At 50.5% G+C, this 20,235-nt stretch overlaps 1 protein-coding gene across 1 annotated transcript in view; it reads right to left on the reverse strand.

Annotated features, from left to right (window-relative positions):
- Positions 1-19,658, reverse strand: part of LOC149854459 (protein-arginine deiminase type-2-like) — a 42,513-nt gene extending 22,855 nt beyond the window's left edge. Inside the window, exons 1-6 of the mRNA XM_090023230.1 lie at positions 19,508-19,658; positions 8,364-8,547; positions 6,473-6,545; positions 2,756-2,817; positions 1,143-1,260; positions 596-721 (exon numbers count right to left, since the gene is read on the reverse strand). Coding sequence (XP_089879356.1) covers positions 596-721; positions 1,143-1,260; positions 2,756-2,817; positions 6,473-6,545; positions 8,364-8,547; positions 19,508-19,599 — 655 coding nt within the window. The 5' untranslated portion in view covers positions 19,600-19,658. The remainder of the gene's footprint in view (positions 1-595; positions 722-1,142; positions 1,261-2,755; positions 2,818-6,472; positions 6,546-8,363; positions 8,548-19,507) is intronic.
- Positions 19,659-20,235: the final 577 nt, after the last annotated feature.

Consider the following 20,235-nt stretch of genomic DNA (forward strand, 5'->3'; position numbering starts at 1 on the left):
CCACAGACACACTAGTGCTACCGGTGTGCAACCCAACTAGCTCGGTGATTTCTATACCCGGCTGCAACCATTGCAAGGAGTGAAGCCCAGGCACCCCCCTCCTCAAATGCTGCCTCTGCCCAGAACGGTCCCTACTCCTTGCATTCAGACGTTCAAATCCACCCCCGGACTAAAAAAAAGTTAGGAGACTTGAGGAGAAAATGTTTTCCCACACTGTTTCTGGCTGTGAGGATGTTAAATGGAGGGGGAGAGCGCAAGCTGAGAGGAGTTGGAGAGTTTTACTAAAATAGCAAAAGGGATAAAGGTCAGTCCTGACCCATCATTCTTTTCCAGCTACATTTTTTTTTGTGGGGGGAAAATCACTGGAGACATTGGGAAAGCACAGTTGACACTGACCAACTTCACACTGGGTTAATGATTGCTGGAGAGGCAATTATTTTAGTGGGACGTGTGTGCATGGAAAGCCAGTGCAAAGAATATGAAGAGGACATGGCCAACAAGAAAAGGGACAAAGCTTGCAACCCCAGAGATCATTGGAGCACCATGATATGACAGACAAGGGAGGGGGCAGAGAAGGAAAAGAGGCAACACTTACTCTGCACGTAGAAAACCCCGACTTTGTCAGAGTCAGATACAGGAATGTAGAGAACCATTTCATATCCTGGAGGCAGTCTTTGGGGGCCTTCGGTTCTCAAAACCATCGGAGCCATATCCAGCAAATCTGGGGCCAAAGCAGATTGGAGAAGTCAGAAGGCAGCATCATCACTTCTCAGTACAAAACCACACAGCCAGGCTCAAGGATGGCTCTCAGAAATCAATGCCTCAGCTAGGTAGGGCAAAAAGAAACATTTCATTTTAAAATATAATTACTCTGGAACCTGGGGGTTTTGGAATGAGCAACCATTCCTTGGTAGGTTTTCTTCTAGGAAAAAGGCTGCACCCATGTGCTAGCAAATTAAACCCTTAAAAGTAACTAGTGAGTACCATGGACAGTTTGCAAACAGAAAAAAGGAAATCAGGTGTCTGAATTTTGCTCTACTTTATTTTAATTTTTTCATGAAATTCACTAGTAGAGACAAAACCAAGCCCACATTTCTAATCTGATGCTGAGGCACTGGGGGTGGGGGCTGTGTGTAAAATACCTTCTTTGCTGAATACTCTTTCATCCTCACAATCCAGCATGGAGATCAGGGGATTGTCCTTGTCACAGTTCACTAGCAGGATGGCTCCTTGCCCATCTGGGCCCCATGTCCAGGTCGCCTGAAAATGGAAAAGCTTGGCTTAGCGCAATGGGTCTCAACAATTTTAGACTCAAGGCACTGCTGGATAGGCTCAAGACTCCCCTTGGAAAATGCCGGCCTTCACTCTTTCACTCTTTTTTTAATTATAGAAAAATAACAGAGCAATTATTTTATTGAAAAAGAACTTAGAAAGCCCAGAGCAGGTCAGAGTTTGAAACCTCCAGGTTTGTCTTTTGAATGATGTTTATACACTTAACAGTGCTAACATTGCATGGCACCCCATAGCACCCTTGAAGGTATCTTAAGGACACCCCTGGTTGAGAAGCAGTGGCTTAGTGTGTGTGTGTATGCCGATGTCTCTCTAGTAGCCAGCTCCAGTTGCTATCAGCCTGCTGGCAACTATTCATAAAGAAAGAAGTCACTATGTTCATTGTAGGAGTGAGAAACAGTTTGGGTGAGGGTTAAGCATTGCCTGAAAGGGCAAATCTCATGGTGTGTACATGCACCCTCAGTCCTTGCTGATAACCACGGGCTGGGCAGTGTTCTTCTTTACAAATGAAAGGAGCTTTTTTTATGAAAAGCATCTCTAAAAAGCAATGGCAATCCAGGCAAGGGGAGAAACCTTTGCCTTCACCCCATCCCAGCACCTGCCAGTGACTTAATGAATGTTCCTCGCACTCCACAATTATGTCTTCATCGTCCATTCCTGTTCCAGACAGCTCTGCAACATTGTTCAAATAGCAGTGATGAAAGCTGGCCTTTCAGAGAGGGCTCCACAGGCAGGCACTGCTCAGCAGAGCAAAGAGATATAATTTACTCTTGTTCTCCATCTCTTGAATGCTTTTCCAGGAATTACAGTGTTGTGGTGTCAAGTGAACGCAGCCCTCGGTATATCAGCCCAGCTTCTTCAGAAATCAGCCTTCTGTTCCTGTTCAGGCAGCCAGTACAGAATACAACTCTCAGGCCATATTTGGGACATCTTGCGATTGAGAGGAGCTGGGCAATGGAGGTCTGGGTGCAATCAATGCCTATGCTTTCCTTGTTGCATTTGCTAAGGGACCCGCATCTCAGCTCACTGGGAGGAGTACAGACCTTAGGCTCAAGTTTCTAATACTGTACTTCACAGGCTCCTACTGTGACAGCAGCTACTACTTGCTGCTCTCCTGCAAAGGAATGGGACAGGAGAACAAGACAGCTGCTCCTGGTGCCAAGATGACCCATGGGTATCCTCCTACCCATTTCCAGACCGCAACTTCTTTCAGATTTCCTTTCAAACATGACCAAACCCAGAGGAAAGGGTAGGGATAATTGCCCTGAAATAGGGCTTGGCCTCAGGGGGCTGGAACAGCAGATGTGGTATCAAAAGCTAGTTAGCTGCTGGTGCCAGGGATGATGGCAAGGCTGTGTCCTCACAGCTGGGCACCACAGGCTGAGCACAGAGGCTAAAGGGAAGAAAAGCAGCAGTTTGACCAAACAGCAATTTCATCCCAGACCCTTCACACAGGCAGAGTTACCTTCCGTGGGTTGTTCTTTTCCACCACTCCATCGCGGTCTGCATCGACATCCAGAGAGATGCCTAGAAATGCAAGAGAACCAGTCAGGTCACTGTTCGCACTTCCAGCGGCAAGTGACAGGGAGAAGCAGCTCATCTCCAAACCAAGACTGAGGTTTGGTGCAAGGGACGGTGCCTGTAACACTCTCGCCATGTGAGTGGGCAGTTTGCATAGCCCTGTGCAAAGTGGTGTGGGCCGGGCTCCATTCAGCCTCCATGCCTCCCCTTGGCCCTTCAGTGCCTACAATGTTATTACAATACCAGTTAATTTCCCAGGTAAGATATCAATCACCTCTATAGTGCCCATAAAAGCTTATCTTGCTCAGGGACTAATGGTAGAGGTGGTATCTTTTATTAGACCAACTAGATTTTTGCAAAAAAAGTCTTTATCTTGCTCAGGTGCAGGACAGGCAAAAGGATTTATTCTGCTCTTAGCTGCAGCAGGTGGAAACTCTGCAGGAATAGGTTTGCTACAAATTTTTATGGAGGCAAAGGGAAGAAGAATCTATTTCCTTGGCCCAGGAGCCAAAGCATATTGAAATGGATGGATAAATCTTGTGACTTCATGGGCTGAGCTTGGGCCCCAAGGCAGATCCAGCAGGCCTCAGTAACTATCATGCAACCTAAGCATGTGACTACATTGCTGTACAGCATACTCTGAGTAGCTCGGCTTGCTAACAGTATAGAGAGCTTCCTAGATGGTTTCATGATAGGGAAAAAGAGGCTGGTGAACACAGGCCTGACATTAGCATTTCCTTTCAACATCTTGTTTTGCCATGCACTAATTATTTCAACATGCTGCATTGCCAGCAGTTTGACAGGGCTTCTTTTTTGATGTTTCTGATAGCTGTATAAATAGCTCATGGTGCATTTAGGTTCGAGTCAGGGCATTATGAATCCCTGCTTGTTCCCATGAGGCACTATAATGCACCTTCTAGCTTATCATAAAATTACAGAATCATAGAAAATGAGGGTGGAAGGGACCTCGGGAGGTCACATCTAGTCCAATGCCCTGCTCCAAGGAGGGTCATCCCCAACTAGATCGTCCCAGCCAAGGCTTTGTATAGCCAGGTCCTGAAACACTCCAAGGATGGAGAATCCACCACCTCTGGGTAACTTGTTCCAGTGTTTTACCACTTGCTCTATTCAGCGCTGGCAAGGCCTCAGCTGGATTACTGTGTCCCGTTTGGGGTCCCACACTTCAAGAAGGATGTGGATAAATTGGAAAGAGTCCGGGGAAGAGCAATGAAAATGATTAGAGGCGTGGGAACCATGAATTACAAGGAAAGGCTGGAAGAACAAAGGTTATTTTCAGCTTGGGGAAGAGAAGACTGGGGGGGAGGGGGCAGGGATTTGAAAACAGTCTTCAAATACCTGAAGGGTGATTACAGAGAGGGTGGGGAGAGACTCTTCTCTGTGGCTAGCACAACAGGCGTTCGTGGGGATGGGTCTTGTAGGCACAATCACAATGAACAGTGCTCATCTTGGCTCACAAACCAGACTACCGCTCGTGAACTAGCCACTTTCAGTGGTCTAATTTACCATGATAAAAAGACGTCAACATGTATTTTCAGATGTGACTAACCTAACAAAATGGTGGTTTTTGGTGCAGTTTCGTGCCGCACATCTAAACAATTTATACCATGTACAAGCGCCCTTTGAGACCATATGGTAGGAATGATTTGGGGTATGAATACACAAGCAAGTTAACACGGCATCAGCTAGGAGTGAGCTTGCTCCGCATCCACTGAGGGGTAAGCTGCTGCATGATTACCTTGGGCAGCAGCAGTTATCTCAGATGCTCTGGGAGTTCACAGCTGGAGGCCACTCGCCCCATCCAGAGTCAAATGAATCTGTGCAATGATGGGCTCGGTGCAGCGCTCAGTCAAAATATTCAGCATCTACTTCCTTGTATAGAAGTCAGTGGCCATAATGCTCTGCCCTAGGGGCCTCATATGTCAGCACCAGATTCCTCAACAAAGCCGCCTGTTCCTCGTGCCCCCCATCAAGCTGTGCTCCCCCGGGGCCATCTAAACTCCCTGCGTCTTCCCCACCACGTTCGCATGGAGTCATTTTCCACTGTCGCCTGGGCCCGGAGGGAAGGCTGTGGCATATCAGGTTTCCCGATGCATTTTGAGACATCATGTGAGACACTTCTGTCCCCCTGTAAGCTGTTTTGCTGCTAAGGCAACGGTAGGAACAGCCTGCCTGGCTATAGTTAGTTACTGTCAAGTGAATTTTACAAGGAGAGGGGGAAAAAGACCCCTCCAAACACTAATAGGCCTCCAGCCTGAAGGAACAGAGCCTCCGCTGGAGATGGCAAAGGCATATGAGCACTGTTTCCTCAGCACTAGCTATGCACAAAACAGACACCAACGTTTTGCACTCCATTATATTAGGGTAAGGCAGGAGAGACTCCCCCGATACTATCTGGACTTAAGAGGCCATGAGAGAGATTAGACACCACTTTGCCCTTGTACATTTACAGCAATAACCAAGATCAATCTAGGCAGAGAAGGTCAAAGACTTGTATTTCAGTAGTGTGAAGACCAGGGCCCCATTTTGCTACGTGCTCTACATACCGAGGGCACATCTACAATGCAATCAGAGATGCAATTGCAGATGTGGACATATCAGGTCTAGCCTTAACCTACCTGTGTAGCTTTAATGTGGTAAAGTTACAGCAGCAGACCCCCATGCAAATTAGGGGCTTGAGCACTGGCTTGTACTCATATATTCAGAGCCGTAGTCTGAGACCATCCTTACCCTGAGAAACTTGCAGCCTAAAGAAGCAAAAGGGTGGCAGAAAAAAAATGATCCCCATTTTACAGATGAGAACGGAGATGCAGAGTACTGAAGGCTGATGTTTTCAGGGTTGCTCAACATCTACCGCTGAAGCTAGATCTTCAGGGATCCCACTTACTACACAAGCACCAAAGGTAAGATGCTGGGTTTTCCCAAGAGCCCAGAAGGCTGGGTGATTGCGTGCTAGGTGCTGGGCCATTTTGAAACCCTGGCCGCTGGCTGTCGCACTATCCTGAAAAATCAGGCTCTTATTTTGGTTTGCAAAAAGGAAATAGTACTGCTTTGAAAATCTGGCCTGTAAGAGACTTGCAAAGAGCCTAGAATTAATCTATAGCAGAGCCAACAATCAAAGAAAATAAGGCTTGGCAGGGACCTTGGGAGGTCACATCTAGTCCAACCCCCTGCTTAAAGCAGGATCAGCCCCATCTACATCATCCCAGCTAAGGCTTTGTGTAGTTGGGTCTTAAAAACCTCCAAGGTTGGAGACTGCACCACCTCTCTGGGAGCCTGTTCCAGTGCTTCACCACCCTTCTGGGGAGAAAGTTGAATGGATCTCCCTCTCAGTCCTAGTTATGGACCTCAAGCACAAGGCCATGCCCCTAGGCTGAGAGTTCAGCAAATTTTCCAGCATTCATCTTTTGTCCTTCTATAGCACCTTCCCCCAGGGATCAAAGCCTCCCCTGACTCTTCCAGGATTAACTGCATTTAGAGACGGTGAAACCATGGCATAGACACTTGCCTACAGTTGTGGCCAGGCCATGTCTCCTGGCTCGTCGTTACATGCCTGAGCCACAAGACGAAGGGGGTGGGCAGGCTGTTGGACTGGGAGGAAAACTGCAACCATTCTGTGGAGCCCACCAGGGCTTGCACTTACCAATGCCTGTCAGGAAGACCCCGGCATGGTCTACAGGGTGTTCTCCGTTCTCATCATAGTAGTTAACATTTACCTGGAAACACAAAACACAGGCTCCTGAGAGAGGTGCCAGGAGGACCAGAGCGTGGCCGGTAACACCCAAGAGGGACACAGCGCTAGCTGCCAATTCAGACATCCCTCTCCAGGATGCACTGGCTTCACGTCTGCCTTGACTACTTCTGTTTCCCCATATTGGGCCAACCTGACTGCCTTTGGTTGCTGGCCGGTGTCACCAGGTCAGCATGGTAAACTTACTGTGCCAGGCAGCCCTGCCCTCAAGCAGGCAACACGGCTCAGGGCAAGCTGCCTGCTAAACCAGAGGCAGCCAGGATGCGTCCCTATGATGCCCTGAGCAGGCTAATTGGCATGAAGGCAGGCTAATTAGCACCATCACACATGAGTACCTCTTAGCCGGCCTGCAGTGCCTCAGAGATATGGCTATGTTAGTTCTGGGTTAGGAGGCAGCTTGACCAGCACAGCACAGAGGCCAGGGGCAGTAAGTCTGTCATGCAGCTCTGCCAACATGTTGCCCTGTATCCCTGCACTGGACAGCTCTCAATATCAGGCCATGTTATCTTTGCTCTCGCCTTGTCCCGCTCTTCTCTCCAGCACTTCGCTAGGAGGCAAATGATGCCACTGAACTGCAGAGCAGAGGTGGAAGACCCCAAATTCTTGGTGCAACAGGCCTTCTTCTGAAAGAGGGAAGGCAAGCAGAGGCAGGGAGATCTGCAGGCTTGAGGAAGGGCATGGAGGAGACGCCAGGAGCAGCCCACTGCCCTGCATGTCAATGAGGAGAAGAGGGCAAGGGATTGCCCTTGAGGCCACTTCTGTCTGCTCCACTCTTGCACTTAACCATGCCCCCTATTTGCAAACTGCTCCCACATGCCCTGTATTGCAAACCTTGCATATGGGGGAAACAGCAAATCCTAACAAGAGTTGCAACAGCTTCCAAGGAAGCGTCAAACCTGACAGGGTGCAGATCTTGGGCTTTTTTTGTGCTGGATGTTGCATTACTGACCTTAGCCACTGAGCATTCCCACTGAAGAGCATGTCAGATGCAGCCCACCAGTGCCCTCAAATGCACCACGATCAACTGACCAGTAACCCCAGAGCATCTTCAACCAAGAGACTTCGGGTACATAGCCCTGTTTGCATCTGGTGTTCCCTGCATGGTTTCTCCTGGTACCAGTTACAAAACAGCAGGAGGCAAAGAGAAAAACGAGGCCGCTTGCAAACATGAGGGGCTGTGAGTCTTTTTTCCTTGACCTCAGCGCAGCAGTCTTCACTGTGATCACAGACTACAGGTTTCTAGCACCTGCATTTAATAAACTGCAGCCGAAGGTACCAGTCAAACTCTGCACCTTGACCAAAAGTGCGGTTAAGCTAGAAAGAAGCCGTCCATTGAGCCCAAACTTATGTCACGTTGGCAACACCAGATTGGATCTTCTGAGTCTGGTGGAAGACACATGGGAATGGAGCCATCCTACACAAGCATCCTTAACCAGCACTGTGAATTCAGTGCTGATCAGGCCCAGGGGCACCATCCAACTTCCTCTTAGGCATGGATAGATGTGCTCAGGACACTTTCAATTCCCAAATCTTTCTGGGATCTACTCTTCCATTGCTGCTGTGTCTTCTTGTGCACAGGAGGACTAACCGTTGTCCAACTCAAAACCATAAGAGATGGGGTCAGAAACTCCCATCAAGGAATGAGAACCAACACCAGCTTGTAGCCATTCGTGAAGATGCATCCCCCTATTCCTAGCCTCCCTAACATTTCCAGTTCCTCTAAACATGCCCCATTTCCAAGGACCGCCCAGGATACCCTGCGCTGCCCCCAGCCTTCCTTTACCTTGTTATCATTGACCTCTGTGCTGGCTTTGCTCATGCTGAGTCTCAGGGTCGTCCCCTTGTCCAGAGGCCATCGCTTTGCTCCGTTTGCTGGGATCACCTCCGTTTGGTCATTTGTAACAACCTCCACGCGAACCCCGTCCGTATGCTTCACGCTGAATGACACGGCATCAGCAGGGGCCGCTCTGCAATGGAGGGAGGAAAGGGAGGCAGTCAAAAGACTCTGGAGAAAAGAAGCCCCTCTGCACCAACACAGATCCCTTATTAGCAAGGGAAATAAATCACAGAGGTTATTTCAGCTTCTGGGTACTGCAGAATAACACACTCATCTTCTTCAGATGGTCCCTGATCTGGGTAACCAGGATTGTCCTTCCTTATCATTAAAAAATCATCCCAAACTCTAGCTCATTAATATAGGAAATGATGATTGCTTTGATGGCTTTCTGTTGCTTACATTAGAGGAGCGGTGCATGGAAAGAACTGGAGCATGGGGCTAACAGTTGCGGGGCCTGGGTTCTCTTTCCCACTCAGCTACTATCTCCATGTGTGCCTGCAACCTTGAAAGTCACTTTGACTTCCATTTTAAAAACCCTGGAGGTTTTTAAGGCCGGGCTAAACAAAGCTTTGGCTGGCCCTGCTTTGGACTAGATGTGACCTCCTGAGGTTTGTTACCACGCTCATTTTCTATGATATTGTGACCAGCAATTTCTCCATCTGCCCCACCTTTGCACAAAACATTTCAAGATTAAAATTGGTGCGTCCCGCTTACCAATTATAATACTATTTTATACCTTGTTAGTACGTCAGTATTAGTTCATGATTAGCTTGTGCTCATAAGAATACCCAATCATCTATTAACTAAATTACTGTTCTATCCAATCAAGTGACACTGTGTGCGTGAACACTGAAGTTTAACTCTCATGTCTGAGATGTTTTATATATTCTTGCCAACACGTATTTTATCTTACAAAAACAATCCTTGCACGGCTTTCAAGGTTCCTCCGTCAACCGGATTCAGCTAGTTTCATATCCTTATCAGTAACCCTTTACACAACACTTCCCCTTTCACCGGTCTAGTATGTGCTGTGTCCACTTCTATGTATTGAGTTTAAAGGTAAAAGAAATGGCCTTACTTCTATATTGCAAGATCCACACACAACAGATTACAGCAGCATCTATAGAGGCCAATCACAACCAGAGCGAGGCTCGGTACAAGTGCAGCAGAGACCGGACGCAAGCACCGTTGCACTCTGTAGTATTTACAAGCTAAACAGACACAGGCAGCAGTCTGCAAGCTAGCTCAGGTCCATCTACCCTGCACTGCAGCCACCGCTGGGACTGCAGTGTGGGCAATGCACATCCTCACACTCCTCCTCTGCCTTCCCTCAGACCACAGAAAGGAAGGAGAAGGACCCCTTTCTTCCTCCACTGGCCTGTCCAGCCTAGCCTCTCCCATCTCAGCACTCAAACCAGTGTCACCATTCCCACCAGTGACCCTGCTTGCATATGTTAGTCCTTTGTCTCATCCCCTATCCATCCTGCCTACTCAACTGCAAGTTCTGTGGGGCACGGGGCTGGCACTGAAGTGTAGTAGCACCAGCAACGGGAAGCAAAAGCAAGCCGATTCAAAATGGTCTCTATGTGAAGGGTACCACTGCACTCCAGGATCTCTTCTACACAGTATGCACACTTCAGGATAAAGCTATCATCAGCCGCTCACCTCTGCGTGCAGAAACCATACCTTCCTCAAGCCATACAAAATCATGACTCCTTCATGAGGTCCATGCTGCTGCCAAGTTTCAAGTGCCGGCAACTCTCTTTGCTAGCTGCACCTTTCAAACAATCTAGAAACCAGCCTTTAGGAACTGATGTCTGCCCAGTGCCATTGGGCACAGAGAGACGCACCAAATCTATCAACAACGGATGACAACATGAGCTGTTACGAGGCAACTGCTATGCCCACCTCATTCTGCAGCTATGCAAGTGTAGCAAAAAGCGCTTTAACCGCTTCATTTGGGCTCAGAGTGAGCGCAATTTAGCTCACTTGCATAGCTCCAGGGTCTTGCTGATGTAGCAGATAGGACTTGCCAGCTGTTAACAGAAGTGGATCCCCCTCCCTTTTTAAAGCAGTTCAAAGGTATGCTTGTCCTGGCTGCAAGATGGGACCCAGAGGTTAATGTGGCAAGGGGCTAAATGTAAGGCTCCATGCAAATATTAATTCAGATGAATCTGCAAGTACTTCTCTGTGACTATATTTCCCCAGTTGGGGATTCCCTGCTGCCAGGAAAGATCCTACCCGGGAAAGTGCAAGCGGTCGCAATGGGGCTGTGGGCACGCCTGCGACTAATCCAGCCAAGTGGATGCTCAGTGAAAGATATATCTGCCAGCTCTTGTTACAAGTCATTTGGTGGCTCCCCTGCGCCCGCCCGCATAGCCCACTGCTCCGGCAAATCTAGGATTGCAGCTGGCCCAAGCTATACTTCTGTGAAAGACATGTATTTTGAATAGTGGGGCCTACCAGGGCTCAGAGCAGGAAATCTTTCTAGGAACTCATTTGCACTAGCACTATTCCCAGCCAAAGCATGTTGGCACCTGTTGGCTCACGCGGCTAACACAGGGTCTGGGCTGTTCTCCATCACTTTCTCCATCTCCCCAAGACACCCTCCGCTTTGCAGCCACCTGGAGTTGACACCCAGAGGAAGGAAGAGGGGACATAGCTGCAGAAACGGCCGAGGCAGAAGCCCATGAGCTGGTCCAAGTCAGGAGAAAAACCGAAGTCCTTTATACTATGGGATCCTTTCTTCCGCTGTTGTCAAAGACAATATGGCCAAAGACTCAGTAAGAGCAGGATCTGCGTTGTCTCACAAATCGACAAGCTCAGCGGTGTGGTTTCAGAGCCAAATTAAGGACCCAGCTTTATCCACTTTGCTGTCAGGCAGATGCTGGCCATTCATTTTAGTGCAAAGGAGTCTTGGCTCCAGGGGAGCGTGGAGGAGGTCTGTGGGGTCTAAGTATTCAAAAGTCCCCCAGCCAGATGGCAAAATTTGGCGAGGCCACATCTCAGCAGACCTCTCGGCATCTCGCAGAGTCCATCGCAGTGTAGCGTGTCCCTGGGGATATAACGAGGGAAGACAGCATAGCACTGCAGTATCTCCAGCTGTTCCCCTCCACAGGGAAGACTCACTGCTGACCAACAACACGACCCTGATGTTACACCCCTGCATCACTCATTCTGCACCAGTGCAGTTACCACTGTTACTATGATGGAGATGTTTTATGACAGGTCAGCCCCTGCCTAGAGAGCAGCTGGCTCAAACTCAGCCTTAGCGACCACATCTACACTTTACTGCACAGTAGACTAATCTACTATGCAGTAAAGTGTCACTGTCTACACATGCAGGCACTTACTGTGCAGTAGTCTACTGCACAGTAAAGCTAAATAGTATTAATTGCACATGTAGACACACCCAGTAAGGCTGAAAAGATACTTATTGGAAGGGGAAAGGAGGAAATGCTTTGAAACCCAACCAGGTCATTGTTCTTCCATGAAAAAAGGCAGTACGTCTCAGAGTCCCAGGATGTGTAGTTGACCCTGGATTGTCAGGTGACATCGCCATTAAAAATGCTTCACTTCACCTCTGCCTTTCTTCCTCCTGTTGGAAAAACATCACACCAGACTGATCCTCTTCACTCCCCAAGTGGAAAACTGTCACACTGCACCAAGCGAGGGTGACAGTCTGGAGAAGTCACCATGAAGAGCTCAGCAGCCCAGTCCCCTCCACTGGCTCCAGGTTTGCTCCAGTTGGGTTGGCCATACCCAAGTGCTGTTTTTCAAGACCATCTGATGGGCTGCAATTAGTTGACAGCAGCAATTGCATCAAATCATAGGCTGGAAGGACTCTTTGATGTGCTAGACTCCCAGGGGAGCCAAGTAATGTACTGAAGACTGCAGAGTGCTCAGAAAGTGGAAGGGCTGGAGGGATCCTTGGGACGTCACATCTAGTCCAGCCCCCTGCTCAAGGAAGGATCATCCTCACCCGACCCATCCCTTTTGAGTGCCAATACCTGTGGCCCACTGAAACATCAGCCCTCTGGGGAAAGTCAGCCCATTGCTCTTTGTGAGCGGGACAGCTACCTCTGGACCAAGCTCCTGGATGAAGGCAGACCACCTCGAGTGTCTCCACACTGAGCCTCTTTTCCCCCAAACCCAGAACTCATGTACACCCCAAGGACCTCTCCCAGCAGATGAGGATAATAGTCCTGCAGCAGCACAGAAAACCTGGCAGATGTTTTGCCTGCTCCTGCAGGAGGTCCTTTTTGGAGCTTGCTGGGCGTATACGTTTCCATCACCATTGGGCCAACGTCACCCTTTTGACCTCCATGGGGAATTTGCCTCTAGGTTCAGGATCAGGACAGCAGCCCCTTGGACTATATGGCCTGATTAGGAATTAATCTCCGAGGTGCTGAGCTGCTTTGATTGTTGCCAACCTCAGTGGGAGCAGAGATCTCTGCTGCAGTCCAAATCCAGGCCCAAATGGAAGGGATCATGGACCAGGGAGCTGCATTTAACCACCTGGCACAGAACCACTTCAGCCACTCACCACGCAGCATAGGGAGCAGGGACCCTGTGCTGCACCTGGCTTCGGCTACAAAATGCTCTTCATTGCAACCATACAAGTAGCTTAATGGTCAGCCCAAGTTACGCCTGGGAAGTCTGACATGCAAGAGTTCCCAACATGCCCTGCATAGCTGCATCCTCCTTGGTGTCACTAAAATAACCCAAGGGCAAAGTTCTCATAGCAGAGTGATGCTGGCAGAGACAGATTCAGTTTCCTTTCGGACCCAGGCACGTAGGAGCAGACCCAGCTGATGTACAGCGGGTCAGATGTAGGGAATGGTCTCTCTCACCAGGAGATGGGCTTGCTGGCTCAGAAAAAGCCATGGCAGGGGGCATCTCCCCCTCTTTGCAAGTTGCTGGAGCTGATTGCTATCTAGATGTTTCCCTGCCTTAGACACTGCTGCGGGATCTGAGCACTTTGCAGTCTTCAATGCACTACTCTCCCCCAAGGGGCAGGGCCCCCTTTTTGAGATGGGGAAAAACGGGGGCCAGGTCCCCATTGGAAACTTACAGAGCTTGGCAGTAGCAAGCTCAAGGACTAGTTCCTAAATCAGAAAGACTGTGGCACAGCACCATGGGTCATCTAAGAAGCACAGGGATAGGTTAATTAGTGCTAATCAGCCTGCCAGAATGTCTGTCTCCCTCACCTTTCATAAAATGGGCCGCTAAGAAACCTGTTGTAGGACATCCGAGGATAACCTTTCATTCATTTTAGCTGAGGAAAGCCTGTAGCCTAAACTACGTGAATGCAGGATATCTGGCAATGCAGATTTTCAGTCCCATGTCTTCAAGAGCCCAGGTGGTCTGAAGCGGGGCGGATCCATAGCAAGACTTTGGAATCATTTCAAGGTATGGGGCAGGTGCGAGTTTCAAGCCCTGGGGCTGTCCACCAGTCTCCCAGGTCTCAAGGATGGGAGAGGGTCCTACAACCACATGCCAGTCACTGCCATCCCGCAAGGCTCAGTACAGCAAACAGAGCTTGAAGCTTCACCCTGACATTACCAGGTCATGTTATAAGCTCCCTCCTGCTGAGAGGTAATGCTGAGATAATCCTATAACCAGCCTATGATGGGGCATCAAGTAACAAGAAACTGTCAGTTACCAAAGCAACTAATTCTGTTCCTCCAACCCCACGGCTCATGCCTAGAAACTGGAGCCTCTCAGCTTTCAGAGAGACATTCAACCAGTGGCTTTGCAGTGAGTGGAGGGTGATGGTAGTGTGTCTCTGCAGGGACAGCGACAGTCCCCTCCATTCCCCTTGGGTACTTTACAACACATTGGAGTATGCCAGGCCAGAGACATGTGTGGTTGCATCTTAAAACCAACCTGGTGTGCAACCTGTCTCTGGGAGACCTGGAGCCTCCCAGCCCTGTGTCTTTAAATGATGATACCCCGTTGCAAACCAGCTTTGGTCTTTGGAGGAAGAGGCAGCTCCCAGAATTGCCCACCCACCTCCTGCATGGAAGAAAGTCTGCTTGAACTGCATACCCGAGACTCAACCCCTTCCTAAAAAGATCAGCTGTGGAGAGGTCTCCGCTTGGGACTTGGCCTCTGAAGACAACTCTTTTCAGTTTAGGCTATACTGGGGAAGAGTAATTTTTCCAACTATTTCAGTTGGTCTGATAAAAGATATCAGGTTTACCCAAAGAACCGGAGAGAAGCACTTTAATTTCTTCACGTTCATTAATGGCGGGGATTTGTCCCGGCTCCCACCACCAGTAGCAAACACCAGGGCTATCTATCCCTGGTATAGAGCAGGCCATGCCACCATTGCACCAGCTCCCAGCAGAGTCCAGCTGCAAGCACAAATAGCTGCTTTTCATCTTAGCATCAGGGGTTGATAGCAGTGTCCAGCATCTGGCTGGGTCAAGGTCACTTCCAAATTCTGAATCTTTATGGCTGATAATCTTTCCAGCCAAGTGCAGTGGAGTTTGCCCAGGGATGATGTTTGTTGTGGAAAGGGAGGATCTCTTGCAAAGAAGTTATTTAGATGAATAAATGAATGCATCAAGCATATAGTAACCCACTAACTTTTCTGCCTTGGTGCAAAGCATTGGTGCTTCCTTTGTCTGCCCTGTGGGGCCAAACCCTCAAGCCGGAACCAACCCTCAATTTCCACGCCCCCCCCCCCCCGCCAAGTACTGTTCCCTATTCCCACCCAACCCCAACTGCCAGCTCTCCTGGCACGTGTGCCACAGCACACAGGTCAGCCACCACCACTAGAGATAAATGGTTGCCTGTGAATGCAGGGGCTGGATACAATGGTCCAGGACCACAACACATTTCCATCTATCCCTAGCTGGCTTTTCGCTTTTACTTACCGCTATTTTGTCTAATTTTTTTTTAAGTCCCATTTTATAAACAATCCATTAGTGACTTGAGCTGGTTGAACCCATTTGCAGAAGTGTCCATAGGGAAACCTTTCTGGTCTGAACGAAAATGTATGGCGGGAACACACTGATTTTGATGAAAGTGTCTAACTGAGACAAATGAAGCATCCTGCAATCAGACTCCCCCGGGTCCAGTGAGCATAGAGGCAAGACCAAGCCAGTCATTTTAGGGCAGTGGTTTTCAGCCCTGTTTCATCTGTGGGCCCCTTTGGAAATTCCAAATGGAGGTGCAGACCTCTTTGAATTGTAAGTGTGGGGATTCACATCCTCTGGATTGATCATAGTCATCTTTAATGGACCCCTTAGACAGTCTGGGGAGCCCCAAGGGGTCTGTGGACCACAGGTTGAAAACCACAACTCTAGGGGAAGAGGAGAGCAATGCACCGGCCAGATGTTATACAAGGCTTCCTAAAATGATCAAATCAAAAACGTGGGCACATCAGGCTTGCACATCCCTGAATTCTGTAATCCCCCAGTTAGGAGCCTGCAGATTTAGCTGTGCCCTTTTTAACACCGCTATATTTTACAGCGGGATTTCCAAGGCAGCTAAGCGATATAGGAATAGAGTCAGAGCTGAGCCATCACCCCCAGCCATGGGGAAGGAGAAGGTGCCGGGACTCCTGCTACAGGGCTGTTCTGAACTCGCCCAGGCTCTGCCGTATACAAATTGGCTATAATTTGTGCATCTCAGGTTTTAAAGAGCCCAATCAAAGACATGGAGACTGCGATCTCCAAGCACCCGAAGCTCCTGGTGTATTTACCTGGAGATGCTCAAACCAAGCTGGGCAAAGAGCTCAGGGTGACTGGACCGCCGTCATTAATGGCTGAGGCACTAAGCCTATGAACTTCCAATGCAATGTGCTCTCTACCCAACCCGGCGTCCAAACACCCCCTACAGAACTGGCACCCAAATAGCACATCTGCAGCTTCTGGGCTTGCTGGTTTCACCTTGGGGTAAGTAGAAGCGACTAGGCAGCAATAACAAACTTCCTCCTCTATCATCTTATTTTTTGGCACTGGCTGTAGTCTACAGTGGAGGACTGATAAAAGTACCAAGCCATGCAGCAGCATTGCAGTGGACAAAGCTGCTCTCTGTCCTGAGCAGAGTCCCAGCACACTTGAAGCGTGCTGGAGGCTACCAGAATAAATAGGAGCCTGACACTTAGGGGGAAGGCCACCCAGCCCGAGATTTACTGCGCCCACAGCTGTACGAGCTCAGCACAATCCCTGCCAGCGCATGTGATACACAAAGAAAGGGCACATTCTCCCCTCGCAGTCACCAGGGCTGTGCGGGAGGCAGTCAGCTCAGTGCCGTGGGTATACCTACCCTGTAAAATGACAAGGCTGGGGCAGCTGGCAAAACATCACTTGGAGCCCAAGCTATGGCAGAAGCTGTGAATGCAGGCAAGTGAGCATTCAGGGCCTGGCAACTCATGCAAAAACACAGGACCCCCGTGCCCAAAGCTGCGTGACCAGCCTGCTGTGGTTCTGCAATTACGCAAGCTCTGGGGTAGTGTGGTTTGGGGTTTTTTTTGGCAGTGTTGTGAAACTTTGGAAAAGCAGCCCCAGCTGCTAGTGACTGGGTTATGACGACCAGCCTCAACATACCAGCTTCTGTTCTCCAGTGCAAAGCCAGAATCTCTCTGGAATAGCCACCTGGGAACCCCGACCTCCAAAACGGGCTGAAATGTGGGCAAATAAGTGATTATTAGCCATGCCTTGTCAAGGAAGGGTCTGATGGATGTGCTGCATTTGTGGTGCCTTTCAGAAATGCAGGCTGTTCTGCCTCCAGCAGGTTTTGGACCTTTTCCCTCATCTCTGTTCATCTTGAAGCCTGTTGACTGCTTAATCTCCAGCTGGGGATCAAATGCTGCTCCCTTTACTTACATGACTACATTGATTGAACTCAGTGGAAAAAGTCAAGTTATGGCAGGCCAGGATGTGGCTCTCAAAAAAAATTAAAACCAATCGACTGGGATCTTCAAGGAGCTCTTGGGAGACAGCACAGCCTGAATCAATGGGATTTAGGTGCCAAACAACCTTGGCTCCATGGGAAATCCCAGCCATAAACTGGATGAAACACTGAGGCCCCCGGGGCTCCGCACCTGTCACAAAAGGCATCAGGAACTCCTCCTATTTACAATTTCTTTCATCATTAGCATTGACTCCACGGCTGAAATGAACAAGGTTCACACAAGAAGAGACTGGAAGGGATCCTGTGTTTCTAGGATGAGGGCATTTTAGGGGGAAAAAATCCTTTTTACTCTCACCGTAAAGCAGTGATTCTCAACCGGCGCGCTGCAACACCCTACGGTGCTGAGATCCTACAGCCCTGAGATCCTTTCAAGGTGCAACAGGTGTGCAAACATGCTTCACAAGACAAACCCAGCGATTTCAAACAGGAATCCAGAGTGTTACAAACTTTCTGACCTGCTGTGGTCTTTCTGAGATCTTTGCAATGGAAAAAGCTGCTCTATTATTTTTCTGTAGTCAAAAGGAGGAGAGAAAACTAACCTATGCCTCCACTGTAACGTGGAGATTGCCTTCCCTACCTTGCAGGGACGTGTGGAGAAGAAAATCTCTGCCAAACGCTGTTCGGGGAGATACTCAGAAACCATGACCGTGATCATCGTAAGGGTCACATAAGTAAATCCATCAATATCACAGGACCCTTATTTGCCCGGATCATTTTAGAGATCAAGTTTTACTGGAGAATATCACCAGTTAATGGCGTTTGCCATTCCTGCAGTGGATCTCTGTACCTAACCCACTCGTAGCTGGTAGTTTGCCTCTTGTGAATACTTCACTCTGAGGTCTTGAAAGCTTGGTTTCCCCCTAGGCTTATACATGCACTTGCCAGGGGAGATTTATAAAGCCCAAGGGACAATTTGCCCACGGTCTGGCAGACAGCCTGGGGGTGTGCCGAGCCGAACAGAGGGACAGAGCATGCCCAGCTGTAAACAAGAGCTTACAATGACAACAGAGGTTTATGTTGGATTAAAAGAGCTCTTAACTGATGTCTGGCTGTTAAAAATATAGGCGGCGTACACCGTGGACTAGGAAAGGGCACTAAAAGTTTATTCCCTTCCCAGACTTTAGACCACCTGCTGGCCAGGGTTTCTGCAAAAGAGCTGTACCAGCTGCAGGACAGCTTCTAGAAATAATAGGTGACTATAAAAAAAGGTCAGCAAAATTTAGGGCAGGATCACCAGTGTGAATGATGGAAGAGGACTGGGGTCATGGCGTCCACACTCCAAAACACGATTGTTAGACAGAGGAAATATTAAGTAGGACGCACTTTGCTTGATCCCAAGGTTTTCCTCCAAACCACCCTGTTGCTAAATAGAGCATCCAAAGCAGGGCCTGACCGAGCCCCACAAGATCTCAGTTGCGTGGCTGCACTCTCCTCCCTGCCCCAAGCCATCCACCCTTCTCCGTCACGGTGGTGCCAGGACCTGGAAGCGAGCTGTGCTGTCATAAGGACGTACCGCAGGCTATGCACGCACACGCATCTTCAGACAAAAACATCTCCACTTAGTTCGTGGTCCCAGCATGTGATGCCTTGGAGCCACACTGGGAAGCCAAGTAGGCTGGTGCTCTCCCCTGCCTTGGGGGTCTTCAAGAGGAAGTTGGATAGAGATCTGGCTGGGGTCTTATGATCCCAGCACTTGTTCCTGCCCACGGCAGGGGATTGGACTTGATGATCTGCTCAAGTCCCTTCCAACCCAACCAACTATAAAACAGCCAGGAATAAATGGGAATAACACTGGTCTCACTAGCACGCGAGGAACTCACCGATGCCCAGGTTGTGCGCAGAGACCCGCAGAGGGAACCGAAGCTTGTGCTTATATTAAAGAAGCCCCCAGGCCGATGTGCACCTCCACCCCACGCTTCACAGGCACAGACTGGCAGCGCGAGCCTGGCCCTGCACCCACTCGCTTGCCCAGCGGACAGCCTCCTCCATGGGAACAAGGCCAAAGAAGAGCCCTCCGCCTGGCACCAGAGCGCCCGGGAGGAGGGCTGGCATGCCGGAGGTGGGAAGCCAAGGCAGCGGCTGGAGCTCCTCTGCACCCCGCCCAGCCTCCCCGCAAGACCCGGCCCGGGGCTGCTCCCCGGGCGGCAGGACGCGGCTCTCACCCGTACACGTCGGTGCAGAGCGGGGTGCCCAGCACGCACACGGCCTCGATGCGGCTGCCCTGGTGCAGGCGGAGCGTGCGGGCCCGCAGCATCCCGGCGCGGCCCCGAGCCCGCCGGTGCCCCCGCGCCGCCCCGCGCCCGCTTAACCCCCGCGCCGCGGGCCCGCCCCGGGCGGAGCCGGCCCCGCCCGCAGCGCCCCCGCGGCCCCGCCCGCGCACGTGCGGCTGCGCGCCCCTGGCGGCGCTACACGAGGAAATACGGCCCGCCGGCCTTCGTCTCCCGCCTGCGCCCCGGTGTAACGCGCCCCGCGCATCCAGCCCCTGGCTGCCGGGTGTAACCGCACCCCGCGCAGCTCCCTGCGCCCCCGGTGTAACCGCACCCCGCGCATCCAGCCCCTGGCTGCCGGGTGTAACCGCACCCCGCGCAGCTCCCTGCGCCCCCGGTGTAACCGCACCCCGCGCAGCTCCCTGCGCCCCCGGTGTAACCGCACCCCGCGCATCCAGCCCCTGGCTGCCGGGTGTAACCGCACCCCGCGCAGCTCCCTGCGCCCCCGGTGTAACCGCACCCCGCGCAGCTCCCTGCGCCCCCGGTGTAACCGCACCCCGCGCATCCAGCCCCTGCTTGCCGGGTATAACCGCACCCCGCACAGCTCCCTGCGCCCCCGGTGTAACCGCACCCCGCGCATCCAGCCCCTGGCTGCCAGGTGTAACCGCACCCCGCGCAGCTCC

Source organism: Crocodylus siamensis, chromosome 12, assembly GCF_052110815.1.
Source record: "Crocodylus siamensis isolate JL-2025a chromosome 12, ASM5211081v1, whole genome shotgun sequence".
In the NCBI taxonomy this organism is placed as follows: domain Eukaryota; kingdom Metazoa; phylum Chordata; order Crocodylia; family Crocodylidae; genus Crocodylus; species Crocodylus siamensis.